The following is a 21,247-nucleotide window of genomic DNA, read 5'->3' on the forward strand; positions in this document are numbered from 1 at the left end:
TGCAGAGCCACATTATGTCTTTACAACAACAGCAACAACATACCCAGTATAATCCCACAAAGGGGGGTTAGGGAAGGTAAAGTGTATGCAGATCTTACCCCTACCATGTCTTTATATTTTGGAAACTTCACCTCTTCTTCACATGATTTGAGGAAGTTCTTTTTGCAAAATCCTTCTCAATATCTGAATTTTGAAAAAAGAATCTTGCCTTAATTAGCTGCAGTTCACGCTCCCACACGAATCACTCGTGAGTGACGGGTTAAATTTAGCAGATTTTTTTATTTGCATCGTTATTTTTAAGATGTAGGACTAAAATAAAGTATTATTTCAGTTATGTGATACATATAAAGGACTAAAATGAACATGGTTTCCATACATTAAGGACTATTTTGATCACATGATTATATAAAGGACTAAAACAGTGCAACCCCCATACATTAAGGACCATTTTGTCAATCATTCTCCACCGATCCAACATATTCGGATCATACCCGACCCGACCCGTGAAAAATCTCCAAATCTTTTTCTTTTTCCATCCATGAGATCTCGATTCAATCTACGGCGTAAATCAGCCGGCGTTCATTTTCCGGCCACCGGCGTTCATTTTTCGGGTCAAATAAACATTATTGATATCTGTATATGGAATTAGGTTAAATTAAAAGGTTAAACCATGGCAATCTTCGATGATGAAGATGAACCACTTGCTGAATTCCTCGAATCGGAGATCTTCTCTCTCTCCGATCAGGTAAATTCTAGAATTTTTACCGTCTCATTCTACTATTTACTATCAGAATTTGTGTTTTTTGATAATCAGTTGTAAAATTAGAATTTTCCGGATCCCTATGTTGTTTCTCCTAAGATAGGGTTTTTGAGGTAACAAGAAGAATGGAAATAAATTAGGTATTTAAGTAGTGAATCTGTTTTTTTTTTTTTTTTTGATGAAGAGTCTGGTTAATTTTTTATTTCAATTACAAGATAAAAACAAGGGAAGGAAGAAAGACTTGAATTTTTCAGCTGACTTTAAGTTTCTTAGAGGAAAATATAATCAAATAGAAGAGATAGTTGTGAACCAGGATATATTACCCCTCATTCTCTTTTTTTAAAGAAAGATAAAGATGAGTATGAAATTTGTATACAAGAAGAACACATGAGGAAGATCTTATTCATTTGTTAATTGTCAGCCGCTAGTAAAATATATGAGGAAAATTAATGATCTTTTTGTGTTTTTCTGAATTGGTTTCAAGATTTTCCCTTTTTGTTCGTTGTTGCGCCAGCCATGAATTGAGGAAAACAGTTCTTTTCTATGGGAAGATTTTGGTGAAAGGGTGATCATGTGCTAGGAGAGTACTAACTATGGTGCATGTGTGGACATTTTTTTTTTTTTGGGGGAAATATCTGTCACTTCTTGTGCTCTTCTCATGGGGGTAGTCGGAGGATTTTTTCATTTCATTCCCTTTGTCAAATTCATGTGTCTATGTGTGTATGATATGCATATGATCTTTTTGTACAAGCCATATTATGTGTAAATGCGCTTAATTGGAAATTGTTAAACGATTCTTCTGTTTCAGGATGAAGAGATGGTAGAGGATATCTTGGACGAAGGTGATGTGAAGAGGAAAGGTAAGCACTTCAAAGATGAGGATGGTAATGATGGATTTGAAGGAGAGGAGGAGCGAGTAACAAAGAAAATGAGAGTTCTGGAGGACGAGGATGAGGATGAGATTGAGGGAGAGGAGAAGCGGGAGCAAGATGAGGAGGAGGAGGAGGAAGAAAAGAGGGAAGCAAAGGTGATGAAAATTGAAGAGGAGGAGGAAGACGAGGAGGAAAAGGTGAAGGCATTATTATCATCTCCATCTTTGTCAGCACCACTCAAAGTCGAAGCTGAAGCTGAATGTGCATCTTCACCTCCAAGGATGAGTCAAAGTGTCATGGATAATCATAACAGTGTTGCCAGTACAAGCAACAACAAGGGGCAGGTCCCAAGTAGGATAGAGACTGGGATTCTCAGTAAAGTACCTCCAGAGTTGCTCCGTCACATCCTCAAGTTCCTTTCACCAGAGGTATTCACATTATTTTTCTGTTAGTATTTTTTAGTTTTTCTATACTGCTTGTCAAAATATATGCATTTGCTAAGGAAAAAAAAAAAGAGAACAGATAGGGAGTGGAGGGCTAGAGCCATTTGTGGTTTCGATGTGCATTTCTGTTTTGATTTTCTGTTGAACTTTGTCTTTTTTATGTAAAATCTGGCAGGATCTTGTGGCATGTACAATGGTCTGCAAGTTTTTAAATTTTGCTGCTTCTGATGAATCCTTGTGGCGCTGGCTGTAAGTATTTGCACCTTGGGTCCGTTCCCTTTGTCTCCTCCTTTTCCCCGTCTCCCTCTAAATGGATTCGTGTTTTTTATAAGGTAAATAATTTTAATATGATGGGAAAATCCAGTATACAAGCCATATATCAAAAAAGAGAACCTAAAACAATATATGGTTCTCTACAAAAGAATACCAATCCACTATACACATAGGCACTTCATGGGTGCACCAAAAAGGAATTAGAAACAAGAGACCATTTTGCAACTTAACAAAATCACTAACTCCTTCACAAACCCCCTCTCTTCTCTTCCTCCTCCTAAAGACTCAACTATGCAACGCCTCCTTCGTTATACCTGGCATCACCCGTGGTATCTAAACCAACTTAGGACCACTGACCATAACTGCGTATCCACGTGACAATGCAACAAGAGATGATCGACATCTTCTCCCAAACACATGTAGCACCAACTAAGACAGATGATCCTCCTTTTCCTCAAATCCGTTGTTGTCAAGATCACCCCCTTGCTTCCAACCGCGCGAAGAAGCGCACCTTCCTAGGCACCCTGGTAATCCAAATAGACTGGTGTGGAAAATCCGATTCCTCTCTCACTACGTTTATTAAACATTCAATCCTTTGCCATCCCCTAACAGATAGATATTGCTTTCATGGACCATGACTACCTTTGGTGTTAAAGGACCCTTCTCATTCATCTACTTATCATTCTCTCCTAGAAGCATTATTCTGGAGCTCAAATTTGCATTTAGATCTATTGATAAATAATAATGTATTCATTTAGGTACCACATGCGATGGGGTCTGTTGCTCCCAACAAGAAAGCCACGGGATTGTGCTTGGAAGAAGCTTTACATCCAGGTATCCTTCTGTTCAAGTGTATGCTTCATTTGTCACTAAAGCTTACTGACTTTAACACTAAATTACAAAATTGTTATTTGTCGCGTTGAGGTAACTAAAGTCACAAAATTATCTGTTTTTGTCACAAAGTAACTGAATTTTTACCCACCATAACAGTAAAGTCACTGAATTCACCCACCGTAACGGCAAAACTTGCCTATCAAGTTCAATGACTCGATTGTTAGAGTGGGTAAAGCTTAGTTACTGTGATGTGTCAAAACTAGTTTGTTAATTTACTGTTTTAGTAGATAAAGTTGAATGATCATACCTAAAATTACCACCTGCATAAATTTTGGTTTACTTTTATCTTTAGCTATACTAGCATATACTTGTCCATTTAATCTATCAATTTGTGAGTAGTTCTAAGTTTGAGAGCAGAGTTGAAAATTGAAAACTTAAAACTTTTCTCTGAGAAAGTTTATCCTTATTGAGACATAATATAATTAAGTTGCTAAAATTGTGCTCTGTGTAACAGTTCAAGGTTTTAGTTGAGATGGTCACACACTTTAACATAGTATCTGAGTCAGACCCATTCCTATTCTTGGTTTATGGAATGTCGTGTCCCTATGGTATATTTTTCATGCTCCAAATGTCCCGTACGGGGAGTACGACTCCACATTGGTTGAGGGAATGTGCTATTGTCTCTTTTTAAGTCTTGGACAATCCTCACCTCATGGGCAAGAGGTCCTATGTTCAATTCTCACTGTGATTCAAAAAGTTCAAATATTTTCCACGTGTTTAACCCTTGAAAAAATAATTAAGCCAAAACGTGAGGGATATGTTGAGACATAATATAACTAAGTTGATAAAAGTGTGCTTTAGCTAAGGTTTTAAGATTTTAGATCAAATGGTCACACATTTCAAACAATCCCTATATTCTTGAAAGGGACAAGGTTAAAAGTTCGTCAAATATTAGGCTGACTACTCTCTCGCCAGCCACTTCTAGCTTAAGGAATGCAAAAGTTGAAATTTAATGGATGGGGTAGGGAAAATATATCATACTTTTGATCTGGAAAACACTTTATCAAGGTTATGAAGGACATAGTAAAATTATATCAGGGAAGTGCAAGGAGAACTGTTATCTCATTTCCGTCCTCGTGAATGGGAGGATTTGATAAATACCATGTACGTCGATAGTTATGATTTTATCTAATTTCAGAAAAGGGGTCAAATTGGCGAGATGCTTAAGTGAGGCATTTGGAACGTTGCTTTAATATTATTTTGCTGTAGTGTGTATGTATGTCTGTATAACGGTACCTAACACAGCAACACAAAGTGTGCTTTATGTTTTACTAATATGGTGTATCCTCAGATTTAACTAACTTCGGGCGAATTGATTTTTTTTTCCGCAGCGTGATGCAGATGATATGATGGAGTTTGTCAGGAATACTCCTACAGAATTTAAGGAGTATTACATACAAATGCAGGCAGCAAAAAGAAGCCAAGCTCCTCCTCCGTCTCAGGTGACTTGAGGTCTTTTAGGAAACTTCATAGTACTGTATCTGAATCTGTTTAATCCCAAATAAATTCATAATTTCATGTCCCTGATTTATGGCTGTAGATTGTCCAGGAACCTTTCCCTTTATTTCCAGAGTGAACAATGTTTTTCCTTTTCATTTTTTCCCCGTGAAAACAAGAAAGTTTTTCCTTTTCATTTTTTCCCCGTGAAAACAAGAAATAAACAGCTAGAAAAAGTACCAACTTAAATAAACCTTTAAGACCTTTCATTGTTACTTCCATTAAGTTGTATGTGGCAAGATTTCTTTTGAGTAACCTTTTTTATGGCTTTAATGTACAGGTAAGTGATGACCGAATAATTCTCGATAAGACAATTGCTGATCAAGTTTCTATTTGGAAGAAAAACAAAGGTCTGGGTGATAAAGTGGTGATTGATCATGTGTGCTCTGGGGATACGTGCACTTACTATCAAATAGGAGATGTATATGTTTGTGAGAAAACTGGACATGTCCATGGTAAGAAATGGCTTGCTTCATTACAACTTACTCATTAGATACGTACAAGGAGATTCCTGTGTATTTGACCTCATTTTACTGTCACTTATTGGTTCTCTCTTGTGTGTGGTTGTGCAGTTTGTGATGACACGTGTAGGGAAGTTGTACCTGATCCTATAAATGGTGTTCTGGTGTGTACCACTTCAGGCCGCTGTTTTGATACGATGTTGTCACCTTCCGAAACGGAACTAGATGGGGTAAGAAACAATTAACTTGCAGATGCTATTTCTGAAAGAATCGAAATGTATGAGAGAAGGAAAATTCATGTCCCGTAGCTGAAAGAGTTTGTTGGCTATTCTAATGCAACTTGGAACTACAACAAAAGTAAAAGATAAACTTCAACGGCTATGGTTTCTATTGATTTTGACACTTTTTACATTGGTAAAATTTGCTGAATTTTCCGTCAAATCAGTAGTTTAAAGCGCTAAAGCTTACTTGTTTGGTGGTTGTGCTGGATAAAGCACATTATTTAAATATGGAAATTTTATTATCTGTATACTAAAAGTTTAGTATAAGAGCTGTTGCACTGATATGTTAACACTACTAGAATACAGCAGCTGTGAAATATGGAATGAAAAGTAAGCCAACTGTCTCCTTGACTGTCTAAATCCTAGTCTTATTAGTGGTCCTTAGAATATGAATCCTGTTGGATAATATCTCCAGAACGTGTGTAGGAACCTCTTATTTATTGGGTGGTGTAACTGCTCTCATGCTACTTTTGTGATGTTTTAGGATATGTGAAGCTTTTCATGCCTGATTTTGATTTTTGAGAATGTATAATATATCTTGCTGCAGACTTTTGATAATATGTCTCTCCTATTTGCACCTAGTGCCAGTATAATGTGTCTTTTGTAAGTTATGTTGCTTGGACTCTTCAAAAATATCGACAGGTGTGTGTCGGATCCTCCAAATATAGTGCATTTTTTAAGGATCCGATACGGGTGCAGTAGCGTTTTTGTAGAGTCCGAGCAATATAGGTTGTAAATACAACCTTGAATTGAATGTTTTACATATTTAAGGTATAATGTAGCATAGTTTAAGCTAATTTTAAGTTTATAACAGGAGCAGCAACAAGTTGGCACTACAGATGAAGCAGAGCCATTCATGGGATCGGGTCGTTTTGGTATATACCTTTTTCTTACTTTTGCCTTCTAGTTTCTTGATTGCTCCTCTCCTAATATCTTTTTTCTGTTTCAGCTCGAGCTTATTTATTGGGATATAACTGTGATGACGAGAAAGAGCTAGAAGATGCTTTGCGCTTTTGCTGATGTGTATAGTTAAAACTTTTGGCTTCCAATGATGACACTCTAGCAAGTCTTGTTTCAATCTTGTACTGTAGCTGTAGATCACTATATTAAGTATTACAAAGCTTGTTTTTTCACTTAATATTTCTCCTGCATATGGGTGTTGTTATCTTCCCTTTGGGTGCACGTAATGGAGATATTCTCAAAACTACACTGAATAGGAAAAACCATGAGTTTGGGCAAGGAGAGGAATAGAAGCAATATGACTTGATGCATGGTACAGGTACATCTGTTACTAGTTCTGTCTTACATTTGTTTTGCTTTCTGTTATGCATACCCAACTCTCTAAAGAAAGGAAACTAGGCGCTTTTTAAGGCCCGTGTGGAGTAGCTGGAACGGATGGAAGAAACCATTTTCATGAGAGAGGGACGAGCAAGTGACAGTTTGAGAAAATATAGGTAGGCTCTTTGATCGGTCATTGTTGGTGATCCATCATTTTTCCCCCGAAGTTGTCAAAGTCCAATTGAAGCTAGCAAGAGGTAGAAATGACACCAAGTAGCTGCTTTTAGCAACCATATTTAAAACATAAAAAATTATTTAAAATTTTGTTAGTTTTGGCAAATATCTGACTGCTCCCTAGCTTCATACACGAATCTCCGAATTTGAACTGCATTCAAACTTCCGTCTGAAGTTTTGGATTTGGCAGTTCAAAATTCAGATCCGATGGTCTGAAGTTTGAAACTTCAAATCCGCAATTGAGTTTAGACTTGAAATTTGATTATGAGGTGGTTGAATTCTAGAAATATAGGAAACTTCGGCGATTCTTTACACAACGGTCCTAAAAATTCCTATTTATGCACTTCACCCGAGCAAGGGATGAAGGAAATATCACTCATCGATATGAACTAAAAAAGCAAGGCCAATTTTTTAAATTAGGCTCTATAGTCCGATTTCTATCTATGGTTAGTTCTGTTATTTGCAGGTGTTTTGTTCGTGTGTTGCAACATCCAAAAGAAAAGCCGTCTCTTTTTAACTCGGAGCAAGTATGGTAATCGTTCTGCTATAAAACAATCCATAGATGAAAAGCAATCTTTACGTATCGACTGCATCCACTTTTTTAGGGTCCGGAACTTTTTTAACCCAAAAACTTTTTTGGAACAAAACTAACCCATTAAAAAAAAAGAACCAAAGTAGGCTTCACACAGAATCTGTGCGTGAAAGGACCAAACTGTAACTTTTTGAGTTTGGTCCTTTCACGCACCGATTTTGTGCTTGAAACAGGGTGCCTTTTTTTTCTTTTCTTTTTTTAAACTATCAAAATCACATTTTTTTTTTCATACTTTGGGCAAAGATTAGTCATGTTTCAAAATCCCGAAATATCAATATGCTATATAGAACTTAATATATTTTTTTGCGTACAATAACGTTGGCTTATTACATCAAGTATACCTAAACGTTTGGATCGTCGTTTTAGGATTGTAAAGTGCCCCGAAGTAAGTTTTGTTTGCTTGGAAACTTGTCATCTTTAGATGTAAGTGACATATTTTATAGGGTTTTGATTTAAGTGTTTTGAAATAATTAAAAATATTATATTAAAAAATAATTCATCCAATACGAGAGGTTCAACCAAGGTATAATATATCTCATTCAATGCTTCCACCAAGGTTTGATCCCATGTTGTTGGCATAAAAAAGAAGTGAGTAAAGAAGAGAGGCTAAACCACCAAGCCAAATTGGTGAATGTTACAAAGTAGACACTTTTTATTTTTTATATTGTTCACTAATGCTATCTAACTCGTTTTCATAAATTGAATTTCGAACCTCGAAATTGACATTCAAAACATCATTACCAGGGGATTAGCATCTCGAAATAGATTTTTTATCATTAGATTTTTACTAGAGAAGAATGAAAATTTTGCACAAATTTGGGGCAAAATTCAAATTGAATGGGATAACGGGCATTTTTTGAAAAATCAGCTCTGCCAAACCGGCAATTTGTCCGCGTCGATCTCGAAAAAATACCCTGGGTCAAAAAAAAATCGCATAAATTGGACATCCGAGCGCAAAGTTATAACCATTTAAAGTTTCAACAATTTACAACTAGTTTTTTACCTATGCTCACGTCCTTATTTTTTTTTACGTGAGTGAAGAGGCATATGTATACCTGATGTAGTGAGCCGATATTATTGTACGCTAAAAAAAATATTAAGTTCTATATAAAATATTTATATTTCGATGTTTTAAAACGTGACTAATCTTCGGTCAAAGTACGAAAAAAACTTAAATATAACAAGTTTCCAAACTTACTTCGAGGTACTTTACAACCCCTAAAATGACGATCCAAACATATATATATATATATACTTGATGTAATGAGCTGACATTATTTTAGGCTAAAAAAAATATGAAGTTCTATATAAAAATATTTATATTCCGGTGTTTTGAAACGTGACTAATTTTCGGTTAAAGTATGGAAAAAGATTAATTTTGAGTTTGATTTTCAAAAAACAAAGATGACAAGTTTCCGAGCAAACAAAACTTATTTCGGGGCACTTTAATAAAAAAAAACAACGATCTAAACGTTTAGGTATACTTGATGTAATGAGCCGACGCTATTATACGCAAAAAAATATATTAAGTTCTATATAACATATTGATATTTCGGGGTTTTGAAACATGACTAATATTTGCCCAAAGTATGAAAGAAACGTGATTTTGATAGCTTAAAAAAAAAAAAAAAAAAAAGGCACCATGTTTCACGCACAGATTCTGTGCGTGAAGCCTACTTTGGTTTTTTTTTTTTAATGAGTTAGTTTAGTTCCAAATTTTTTATTTTATTTTTTTGAGTTAAAAAAGTTCCGGACTCACTTTTTTATTTAAATAAACTCTCTATTGCAATTTTGCTAGACCACGCTTGACCTTCTCGATTTTATGAAAAGACCTCCCATAACTCATGCCTTTCAAATTTCCTCTAATCAGCTGGAAAAAAAATCCAAGTTGGCCTTATCCAAATGGAGAGGAAAAAATGGCTATTTGAATAATGACCACTTTATCAACTTGATCCATTATTATATAGTCTCCCCCAAAGGTTCGTCCGTCTCACAACCAAGTATATTAATTTTTCTCATAATTGATGACATTGACGTCTTTCCATAGGATCAGAATATGTATATAATTTAGAGTCTCCAATATTGATGAGAACTTAAAAAGAATTAAACCATATATGTTGATTGTACACCAACACTTTCATAAAAATATCCATGTTTGATCATTAGTATAGTTTTGACTTTTGACGTTTCATTTTGATAGTCTGCAAATTAAAATTTATTATAGGCTTATAATATAAATTGAATTTGGCATCTCGCAATGAAGTTAAAAAGTGAAAAATGGTCTCAATTTAAGGTGTTAGTCTATAATATATATATATAAGGTTATTATTAAGATATTGTTTTCCTTGAGAATTATTGATCGCTAGTCCTGTTATACCCAAACCTACCTTCCACTCTACTATAAATATATGTTGAGTTTATACCAAAATTACTCAAAATTTAGTGAACCAACCAAAATATACTCAATATTTGATCATCCAAGTAAAACAAACTATAACTACTCAATGTATACAATTCGAAATGAAGTCATTGGTAAATATGTCTATCAGATTGCACAACCACTCAATACATTAGCCAACAAAAACAACTTATAAATACTTGTCCCATCGTATTTTTTTTCACCTTGTCTTCCATTCTTCATTCCAAGAAATTGCAGCTTCACAATATAGAACCTGTAAGAAATAATAACTCATCTTTACATCAGCTTTGCTTGTTTGCTCCCTCAACCATTTTGTGTAAATGTTCCATTTGTTTCACATTTCTGCTTGTTTTACGTTCTTTTTTTTCCCGTTTTAAACATTAAATTCTTGATTTTTCATGGTTAAGAATGCGAAAAAAAAAAAAATCCTTTGCTCCTTGTTGTATATTGGATTGGATCTTCCCATTCCTTTAATTGATTGAAAATATTGAAACACTCTCTTTAAGACAAATCTCTTGTGTTTTCATATCCAGAATGCATTAGAGCATTTCAAAAATTGATTTCAAGTAGCACTTCCATTAATCTACCATTTGATTTCATGTAATAATTTTTATAGTATTGTTGTTAAAATTAGGTACCCGTGAAGAATGGGAGGCGGTAAGAATAAAGGCCAATTTGGTTATCCAGGACAATATCCTCCACAACCTGGAGCTTACCCTCCACAAGGCTATCCTCCTCAAGGGTATCCACCCGCTCAAGGATACCCACTTGCTCAAGGATATCCTCCGCAAGGATATCCACCAGCCAGTTATCCTCCTGCACAAGGATATCCACCGGCTGGTGGCTATCCTCCACAAGCGTATCCCCCAGCCGGTGGATATCCTCCACAAGGTTATCCCCCGGCTGGTGCATATCCTCCACAAGGATATGCTCCAGCAGGTTACCCTCCGCACCAAGCAGGTACCAATCTTCACTATTTACATGATTAAGGAGTTTCAAAACTTGAAGTGTTTTTTTTCAGTAGACCAGATATACTTTGTTATACTCAATATTTGATGTGTTCTTTAATAGTAAGCAATAAGAGATAATTGTACATATATAAATATATACATACTAGTTGGTTTGCACTAAATAAGTTGCGTACATGTCACATTTTAGGGCATGGAAACATGGGATTGGTAGCTGGAAGCATGGCAGCCGCGGCGGCTGCCTATGGTGCAGCACATGGTGCTGCAAGTCATGGACGCGGCGGTTATTATGGTCATGGAAAATACAAGCAGGGCAAATATAAGGGTGGCAAGAAGTTTGGCAAGAAATTTGGAAAGAAATTCAAGAAGTGGAAATAAGCTAGAATTTCAGGTTTTGTGTATATCATCCTGATTTTGCTATTTACTGTAGATAAATTCTTGTACTATTTTCCGAATTATGAGTAGTACATTATTGGCCTTGGAGCTGTCTGTTATGGAGGAGAATTTGAAATTTGACTCATTTTTCTTTGAGGTATATTACGATTAGTAAAGTGATCAAAATGAGTTTATTTTGAATAACATGGTCTAAACGGCGAACACTGTCATAATATGCTTAATGGTACTAATTATAGAAGATTATTTGTAATTACTACTATATAGAAACGCAGTAGTAAAATAGGATCGTCGTCCGTTCCAAAAAAAAAAGGGTGGGCCCCATATTAAACACCAAGCAATGAAAAAAAATTGGAACCTATCATCTCTACTCATATTAACAAAATAAAGCAATATAAAAAAAAAAAATGGATCCCATATTAAAAAAACAAATAATGTCAAAAAAAAGGTGCACCCCATATTAAAAAATCAAACAATATTCATGTAATTTTCAAAGTATCCCATTAAGTCAATAATGATGGATTCATTGCCACATGCGTATCAACCCATTAATGGGAGCAAATGAAATTATTATACAGCAAAAAACATGGACCCCATATTATTGCTTTTAAAATATTTACATTTTAAAATAAGATAGAATTTAATTACTTTTTCATTTTTATTCTTACTCTAATAAATGTGAAAAGAGATTAATGTCGTAAAAGAAAAAATAATATCAAATGGAGATCAAATAATGAATAAGGTAAATTAGTCAAATTATAATTCTAATTGATGTTTCCTTAAAAAACCAGATAACATGACAAGTAAAATGAGCTAAACCGAGATTATTTACCAAAAATTAAAAAATAGTAGTTCTTCGTTTAAATAGAAAATCAAATTTTTACTTTGTTTCGTTTTAAACATATAAAATTAATTTAACAATTTGAATTAGAATTATCCAAATCAAATTTTGATAAAAAATAATCAGTATTTTACACCTTTAAATTAATCGAGTTAAAATTGAAAGTATCAACTGATGCTTAAATATTACTATTGTTTTATCTTAAAGAGAGGAAAATAGTTTCCTTTTAAACAAGTCTTCTCTTTTAAAAAGTATTAACAAATTTTTGCAGAATTTGTATTCGCAGAAAATACTAATATAATAAAGTTTTGGATACGGAGCACAAACTACAATGTTTTATTAATCGTGTTTATCAAATTTCTACTTTATTTCGTTTTAAACATGTAAAATTAATTTAGCAGTTTGAATTAGAATTATCCAAATCAAAATTTGATAAAAAATAATAAGTATTTTACACCTTTAAATTAATCGAATTAAAATTGAAAGTATCAACTAATGCTTAAATATTGTTATTGTTTTATCTCAAAGAGAGAAAAATAGTTTCCTTTTAAACAAGTCTTCTCTTTTAAAAAGTATTAATAAATTTTTGCAGACTTTTATTCGTAGCAAACACTAATATAATAAAGTTTTGGATACGAAACACAAACTACAATGTTATATTAATCGTGTTTTGAACATAGTATATATATATATATACACACACACGCATAAAAACAATGCAAACTAATAATGTCAAAAAAAAAAATGTACCCAAAAAATCAAACAATATTCGTGTAATTTCTAAAGTATCCCATTAAGTCAATCATGATGGATTCATTGCCACATGTAGGGCTGTTCAAAACCGAACCGCACCCGATAACCCAACCGCAAAATAGGTTTATTGGTTTATTGGCATCGGGTAATTGGATTAACGGATGGGGAATGGTTTGGAATTTTATAGTTAACGGCTTAACGGTCCGGGGGACGGTTTCCTCATTTTCCCTATTGGTTTAGCCGTTAACCCGTTAAGAATAATTAAATTATAAATATATCCCTATGTATATAAAGTACTATTAGAAATACTAATACTAATCTTTGAGCCTAAAACTCATTTTTCTTCCCGCAACATGGTAGCAATTTCGCATTTTCCTTATTCCTTCTGCCTGGTGTTTATTTCTTATTATCTCATGTTACCAACTAGAATCATTCAAAACCTTTTTACTTTCCTTGGATGTTTCTTCCCTTTTCTATGGTGAAGATGAGAAAGAGATAGAATTACTAGTGGTTGTTTGAAAGAAATAAGTTTTCTTATGGACATTGACACACTTTAGTATGAAAATCTCATACTTAATCTGCACCAGTTTATTTAATAACGATACTTTAGTAAAAATTTAATTCGTATTCCAATAATTTAAAATCATGTGCCCAAGAATACCCACCATGAGTAATACATTAATTTAAATCATGCGATGTGAAACAAATAGGGTCAAATGTGAGTTCGCAACCTATACACTATCAATATTGAGCCTTTTGTGTTTTGATAATTTGGTACTGATGCAATAGTTCGAGCAATAGAAGGAAAAAAAATCTCATATACTTTATTGATTAACTGATAAACCGACCGCTAACCGACCGTTAACCGCTAAATCCACACCGAACCAACCGATATCTTATTGGTTGGCTAGCGGATTGAGATATTTAAAAACCGATATTCGATAAGTCGAACCGTTAAGCACAATTATCCAACCGAACCGCCCGATAAGCACCCCTAGCCACATGTGTGTCAACTCATTAGTGGGAGCAAATGAAATTATTGTACAACAAAAAACATGGACCCCATATTATTGCTTTTCTTCAAAATGTTAAGTAGCCAAACCATACAATTTTCTTTCTTTTTTTATATTAGTCTGAGATCTAATCTAGATATCGAACTGTTGTATTTGCTACTCCGCCATGTCATTTATTTGTTACGTTTACTAAAATAAATATACTTAAAATATTTATATTTTAAAATAAGATAGAATTTAATTACTTTTTCATTTTTATTCTTACTCTAATAAATGTGAAAAGAGATTAATGTCGTAAAAGAAAAAAATAATATCAAATGAAGATCAAATAATGAATAAAAAACCATGCAAAAGATAATATGACAAGTAAAATGAGCTAAACTGAGTTTATTTACCAAAAATTAAAAATTAGTTGTTCTTCGTTTAAATAGAAAATCAAATTTCTACTTTGTTTCGTTTTAAACATATAAAATTAATTTAACAATTTGAATTAGAATTATCCAAATCAAATTTTGATAAAAAATAATCAGTATTTTACACCTTTAAATTAATCGAGTTAAAATTGAAAGTATCAACTGATGCTTAAATATTACTGTTGTTTTATCTTAAAGAGAGGAAAATAGTTTCCTTTTAAACAAGTCTTCTCTTTTAAAAAGTATTAATAAATTTTTGCCGACTTTGTATTCACAGCAAATACTAATATAATAAAGTTTTAGATACGGAGCATAAACTCAAATGTTATATTAATCGTGTTTTGAGCATAGTAATATATATATATATATATATATATATATATATATATATATATATATATATATATATCACTATCCAAACACTACTTCATACACATAGATACACTATAATTCAAAGTGTTGGGCCCGTGCACCGCACGGGCGCGTCTAGTCATATTATATAAGTTATGATATTCACATGCATAAAAATAGTAACATTTGCAGCTGGAAAAAGTAGAAAAAACTTAGACAAACGCGCAATGATACGACTTCTATATTTCATAGTATGATCACTCGAATTCACTGTCAACTTCACCATGATTGATTAGACAAAGTGACAGTTTAGTTTATAATCCATTGAAGGATAAGTATAAAGTCAGAAATTAGAATACATTACTTCCACTCAGTTTTCCACCAAGAGAGTGGATCGAAGCAATTGCAATGAAAAACTAATTTGAAATGAAGCATTCGACTGCAATTATGGTAGAATATCTTAATATGAGCCCTCAAAGTCAATCCCACTTTTCCAGCCCGTAACATTTAAGGGTTGGGAAACGATAAACCCTTCAAATATTGAATGGGAACGATAACCTCCTTATAAATATTTTTCGGTAATTTTTTTTCTTTTTCTTTCTAGAATTAAAACATCAAAATGTATAACACTTATTATTGTCACATTCACCTTTAAAAAAATTATTATTGACTAGGGGAAGGGGAATTGTCACATCACTTATTCCATTGGATATAATGTACTTCTTTTAGGATATAACAACTACTTGAAATAATCTGTTAATAAATTCAAGCTATGTAACATTCATTTTACCTTCATGCGCATTAAATTTTTGAGTTCTAATTGCACATCAACAGTTTACCTAATTTCTTCCTATAACATTACCTTTGGGTAAATCTATGAATTCTCTCATTCACCTCTTCCATTGATCTATTGAACACCAAAAAAGGATAAAATCAAGGCAAAAAAGAACTTATTAGGTACTTTTCTTGATTACCTTAAGCTTGTGTTTTCCTCCTTTTTGATGAGTTCAAGCTAAGAGCCAATTTTACTTTACCACCTTAATATTTAAGTATTGGAAAAAACAATACCTCCGCCACATGCTTGAATGAGAATGGTAATCATCTTCTACAATATTTTTTGCTGAGACATTTCATTTTTTGAATAAAGATATTTTTTCTAGAAATATACAAAAATATATAACTTCTATTTATTAGATTTAAGCTGCCCATATATTTTCATAAACATATAAGCACTCAAATAAGATGTCGATTGATTTCATATAACCAAGCATTTCGTCCATAACCTTCAAAGAATTGCTTATATAAATATAATTAGAAAAATATTTCATCTAGGATAAAGATCATATTGATTTTCCAGGAAAAATATTATTTGCTTGGCTCACCTAATTAAGTGGTTTTGAAAATAAAACAAAAAAAGCTTAAATAATCAATTTTGTGGAAATTGTTGTGAAATATATCTTAGCAGATGGAATTAATTACTACTGTACGAAATATTCATAGATGACCCAAAGGTAATTAGAGGGTGAAATTAGGTAGACTATTAATGTGCAATTAGAACCCAAAAGTTTAACGCGCATGCAAGTAAAACAAATGCCACATAGTTTGAAACTTATTGACAGATTATTCCAAGTAGTTGTTTTATCTTAAAAGAAGTAAATTATTTTCAACGGAATAAGTGAATAGGACAATAATAAGAAGTATATATTTTTGTATTTTAATTCTAGAAAGAAAAAGAAAAAAGATTGTTTTTCAAAAAAAAAAAAACCGGAAAATATTTCATAAGAAGTTTATCCTTCCCATTCAATATTTGAAGGGGGTATCGTTTCCCAATCCTTAAATGTTAGGGGGGTAAAGTGAGATTGACTCTTCTCCTAGCACATTTTTTTTTTGTTGGGTTTCAATTCTCAAAAGGCTCGAATTAAATGGAGTCAGCCAGAAAAAAAATTGCTAACACGATAGATTTGACTATTGGCCTTGGATTTGTGTGTTATGGATGAGAATTTGAAATTTGACTCATTTTTCTTTGAATAACATGATTTAAATGGCCAAATAGTATCATATAGGATGCTTAATTTGAATGGTTCATTAGTATACTAATTATAGAAGTTTATTTGTAATCATATTATACAAGTTATCCATTCACATTTACAATGTACAATGATAGTAACATTTGCAGCTAGAAAAAGTAGAAAAAGCTTAGACAAGCACGCAATGATTCACCTCCTATATTTCATAGCTAGTAAGACCAGTCAAATTCATTGTTCACACCACCATGATGATAAAAGGATTCCACAAATTAAAGTGACCGTTTAGTTCATATTTCATAATATATTGAATGACCAATGTAGGGCTAGAAATTAAATCACATTGATTCCCCCCATTTTTTTTAAATTAAGAGGATGGATCAAAGCAATTATAATGAAAAATTAATTTAAAACGAAGCACTCGTCTATAAATATGGTAGAATATCATAATATGAGCCCAATTATTCTTTTGGCAATGTCTTTTTTGGGTCCAATTCTCGAAATGCTCGAATAAAAGGAGTAAGTCGTAAAAAATTGCAACACGATAAAAGAGTTCTTGAATTAGTCAAAATGTGCCGAATTTTTTATTTTTCGTGGAAGATTAGATCCCGTAACTGAAGTTTGTGGCTGGTTGACATTGCTCATCACCATTTAGCTATAACATTTATTGTTCTCATTACTGATCATACGTATAGAACTAATTTCAGAATTGAGCACAGTATAAAAGATCTTTGAAATCCTTGATAGTTTTCGTTCGTCCATGTTTTATTCTTCTTTTATATCAAAAAAAAAAAAAAAAAGTGGTTCATTTTTTCAGTTCTACGAATTCTTTAAAAAAATATAAATAAATAAAAAGAACAATTTGATTCGTATTAAAGAAGGACCCAACTACTGCTGCTAAGATTTTCACAAATTTGGCCTTTTCCTTTAACACGTCATGTACGCGTCTAAGTAACGCGTGGAATCATATAAATATCTTGTTTACAAATAGCCATCAAATACTCGGTCGATTGTCCATGTCCTATCTTCGAAAAACTATTCATTCCATAAACTTTGCTTAACGTTCGCTCAACTTCTCAACAAGAAAAAAAAAAAAATTGTAAGAAACCTTCCCTTTTTATCCCTCTTCATTGATGAATATTCTGTGTGTGTTTTTTTTTCTTTCGTTGGTTTAATTCTTTGTTAAGCCATGCATGAATTATCTAAATTACCAAGCTGATCAAGAATCTAAAAATTCAAGATCTGTTTTTTTTTTCCCCCTTTTGTTTAGTGTTTTGTTCTTATCATGCATGAATGACCTAAATTACCTAGCTGATCACGAGTCTGAAATTTCAAGATCTGTTTTTTTTCCTTTTTTCTTTTCTTTTATACCTTGATATTTTGCTGTCTTATTTTTCTTGTAAGCCTGGTTGATTATGTTTCTTTTGAGCCGAACAACCTCTTTACCCCACAAAGGTAAGGTAAAGGTGCCCTCCCCACCCTCCTCAGACCCTACAAGACTTGTGAGATTACATTGGGTATGTTGTTGTTGTTACAAGTTTGATTTTTTTTGTACTCTGTGATGTTTGATGTTTTGTGGATTTGGGTTTTGGTCAAAATGGAAAATCAGAGATTTGGGTCACCGTTTTGATTTCTTGAGCTTTTATTTGTTGTATGATCACCAACTAGAGATTAGATCAGCTTTTTCTCAACTGATTTTGAACATTCAAAGTTGTTTGTTTTCAAGATTGATTATTCTTCCCTTGTGATGTTTAAAGTTTTCTTGGATTTGGGTCTGATGGAATGGAAAATCAGAGGATTTGTTATACTATGATTTTTTTTTCTTCCTGATTTTGGGTTGAGATGTGTCCTATTTTGAAACTGAATTTGGATGCTTTAGCAAATGAGGATTGTCCTCTTGCATGATTTTGTTAAAGGAATAGAGACAACTTTTCAAGAGAATTTTGTCTTTTTTCAGGTGTACAAGAAACGTGTGTAAACAAATTAGTCATGTACTATAACTTGGATATAATAAGCAAATCATAAAGAAAAGAATGAATCTTTGGCTGTTGCGACTTTTGCTTCCTTATATTTAGCCACTTATCCTTCTTTGTTATCAAACCCCCACCCCAAAAAAACCCTCTGCTTTTCCTCAAAATACAGACTGAATTGCTCTAACCTTTTCTGTTTCTAATTTATCTGAAAAACACATGTTGCTCGGACTCTCCAAAATTATTGTCGCACCCGTGTCTGATTCTTCTTTTGGAGGATCCGACACACACCCGGCGGCATTTTTGAAGAGTCCGAGCAATATAGGCTAAGAACAAAAACCTTTGATGTTTCTAATCTTGAAGAGGTGTGAACGCTTGTTTTTTCTTAAGGTGATCTGAAAACTTAGTCAGGGATGGATCTGACTTTTGAATTTGATGGAGAGAATGGAACTGTTGTATAGAAATCCACAAAAATGTTAATGTTTACCCTCCTCCTGTTTCTTGTATTTTCACTTGCTCAGAACATATTAGCTGGCTTCCTGCAATTTTGGTTGTAACTTCTTGTGTTAAATTTAACATTTCTTCTACTTTCTTAGCTATCAGTTTTATGCTTTTTGTAATAGTAGCTCTGATTTTTTATGTTCCACCTTTTCTTGTTTCTTGGTGTACTAATATTTTATGACTTTGTGTTTGACTTATTGATGTTTCAGAAAGCATTATAGGTTTTAAAGTTGAAAGAGTATTACTAATTGATATCCTGTGGCTCATAATCTCTATCGTCTGCAATCTCATTTTATTCGTAGTTCATCATTTGTTGTAATATGTTTGACAAGTATTTATCTTTTTAAGGTACTAGTGAAATATGGGAGGCGGTAAAGATGATTCTGATAAGGGAATCTTTAGCCATCTTGCGGGTATGGCTGGGGGTATGGCTGGTCATTCCGGTGGTCATTCCGGTGGTCATCACGGATATCCGCAGCAAGGGTATCCTCCGCAGCAAGGGTACCCTCCTCAGCAAGGGTATCCTCCCCAAGGAGGTGGATACCCACCACAGGGTTATCCTCCCCAAGGAGGTGGATACCCACCACAAGGGTATCCTCCACAAGGATATCCTCCACAACAAGGTCACCATGGTGCTCCACACCAGTCAGGTATTATTTTTCCCCAAGTTTCTTGGAAGTGACTTGTTGAAGGCCTCATTGAGTGATTTGCATGTTGTCAACACCCCACCCCTCCCTTCTTCCCAGTTCCCCCTTGGCGAAACCAGAAATCTCGCTAAGGGTGTTCAAGATTATATATATATATATATATATATATATATATATAATATTTTGACTTATTCAGTATTATTTTCTATATGCATAGTATAATTTTTGACTAAAGGTGTTCAACTGACCACTTCGGTTTATGTAGCTACCCCGCTGCCCATCAGCACGCCTGAAAAAAATATTGTCTAATTGGTAGCACCTGTTGGATTTGTCTAGTTAAATTTATTTGATAGCAATAGTATCACTTTTACATCTAGATGCAGGAAACCATGAACAGTTAATATGTTGCAGCTTATAAGTCAAAAAAAATAAGTTAGATTATATATATATATATATATATATATATATATATATATATATATAAACAGAGAACCTTCAATTGTAGCACCGCTTCATAATAGCTAACAGTAGAGTTTTGTAACCAAATATTTCTTGACAATTTCTTCATTATTAAGTTTTCACCATTTTTCGCTTTGTTACTTTCAGGGCATGGTGGCATGGGCATGGGGGGCATGTTAGCCGGAGGTGCTGCAGCTGCAGCTGCTGCCTATGGTGCTCATAAGCTGTCACACGGATCTCAGGGGCATGGTGCTGCCCACTATGGTGGTGCTGCCCACTATGGTGGACATGGAATGAGTCCATTTGGAGGCGGTCATCATGGAGGCAAGTTTAAGGGAGGCAAGCATGGGAAATTCAAACATGGAAAGCACGGCAAGCACAAGGGCGGGATGTTCGGAGGAGGGAAATTCAAGAAATGGAAGTAAACTAGTTATAGTATCAAAAACTTCACCTGGCTTTACAGTGTGCTAATACTCGTCTCTTTAAATAAGACTTACTACATGTTATTATGGCCTATAGGCCTGTGAGATGTTGTCTTGTTATGTTGCATCTTCAGTACTAAATTGTGTGAGATTCTGCAATTGGATTGCCCCAGAGGGCCTAAACTTTTGTTATTTCGTATCTTCTGTATAATGCTCAATTAGTCACTGCATTCTCTCTTCGAAAATAGACTGGGAAGTCTGGGATAGTTGTAGAATGAGGAAGTTAAATCTAGGAGCATAACTTGTTGTACGGTATCGTATTACTAACTCCCATGGTTGCAAAAGTTCACAACTTTTCTTTCTTTTAAGTCTTGTTTTCAATTGTTTGTTTCTGTACGAAGTTATGAATTAAATTAGCAATTCTAGTGGCAAAATTTCAAACTTTTTCTTTTGAGGCTTGTTTTCAATTGTAAGAGAAGAGTGTGGAG

At 33.7% G+C, this 21,247-nt stretch overlaps 3 protein-coding genes across 4 annotated transcripts; all 3 read left to right on the forward strand.

Annotated features, from left to right (window-relative positions):
• Positions 1-513: 513 nt before the first annotated feature.
• Positions 514-6,619, forward strand: LOC132635464 (F-box protein SKIP31-like). The gene is made up of 9 exons (XM_060351868.1): positions 514-745; positions 1,569-2,060; positions 2,251-2,324; positions 3,107-3,182; positions 4,574-4,684; positions 5,020-5,194; positions 5,312-5,430; positions 6,296-6,356; positions 6,431-6,619. Exons 1-9 carry the CDS (start codon positions 671-673, stop codon positions 6,499-6,501), a joined length of 1,254 nt encoding a protein of 417 aa, XP_060207851.1. The 5' UTR covers positions 514-670; the 3' UTR covers positions 6,502-6,619.
• Positions 6,620-10,149: 3,530 nt separating this feature from the next.
• Positions 10,150-11,532, forward strand: LOC132635466 (uncharacterized). The gene is made up of 3 exons (XM_060351871.1): positions 10,150-10,259; positions 10,639-10,964; positions 11,163-11,532. The coding sequence occupies exons 2-3, from the start codon at positions 10,652-10,654 to the stop codon at positions 11,348-11,350; spliced, it is 501 nt and encodes a 166-aa protein (XP_060207854.1). The 5' UTR covers positions 10,150-10,259; positions 10,639-10,651; the 3' UTR covers positions 11,351-11,532.
• A 6,177-nt stretch (positions 11,533-17,709) lies between these two features.
• LOC132635465 (glycine-rich protein A3-like) lies at positions 17,710-20,951 on the forward strand. 2 transcript variants are annotated; one of them, XM_060351869.1, is made up of 3 exons: positions 17,710-17,859; positions 19,580-19,881; positions 20,485-20,951. In XM_060351869.1, exons 2-3 carry the CDS (start codon positions 19,593-19,595, stop codon positions 20,760-20,762), a joined length of 567 nt encoding a protein of 188 aa, XP_060207852.1. In that variant the 5' UTR covers positions 17,710-17,859; positions 19,580-19,592; the 3' UTR covers positions 20,763-20,951. The 2 variants fall into 2 exon arrangements, with proteins under 2 accessions (XP_060207852.1, XP_060207853.1); XM_060351870.1 differs by having other exon boundaries at positions 17,734-17,859; positions 19,587-19,881.
• Positions 20,952-21,247: the final 296 nt, after the last annotated feature.

Source organism: Lycium barbarum, chromosome 4 (genome assembly GCF_019175385.1).
Source record: "Lycium barbarum isolate Lr01 chromosome 4, ASM1917538v2, whole genome shotgun sequence".
Classification (NCBI taxonomy): domain Eukaryota; kingdom Viridiplantae; phylum Streptophyta; class Magnoliopsida; order Solanales; family Solanaceae; genus Lycium; species Lycium barbarum.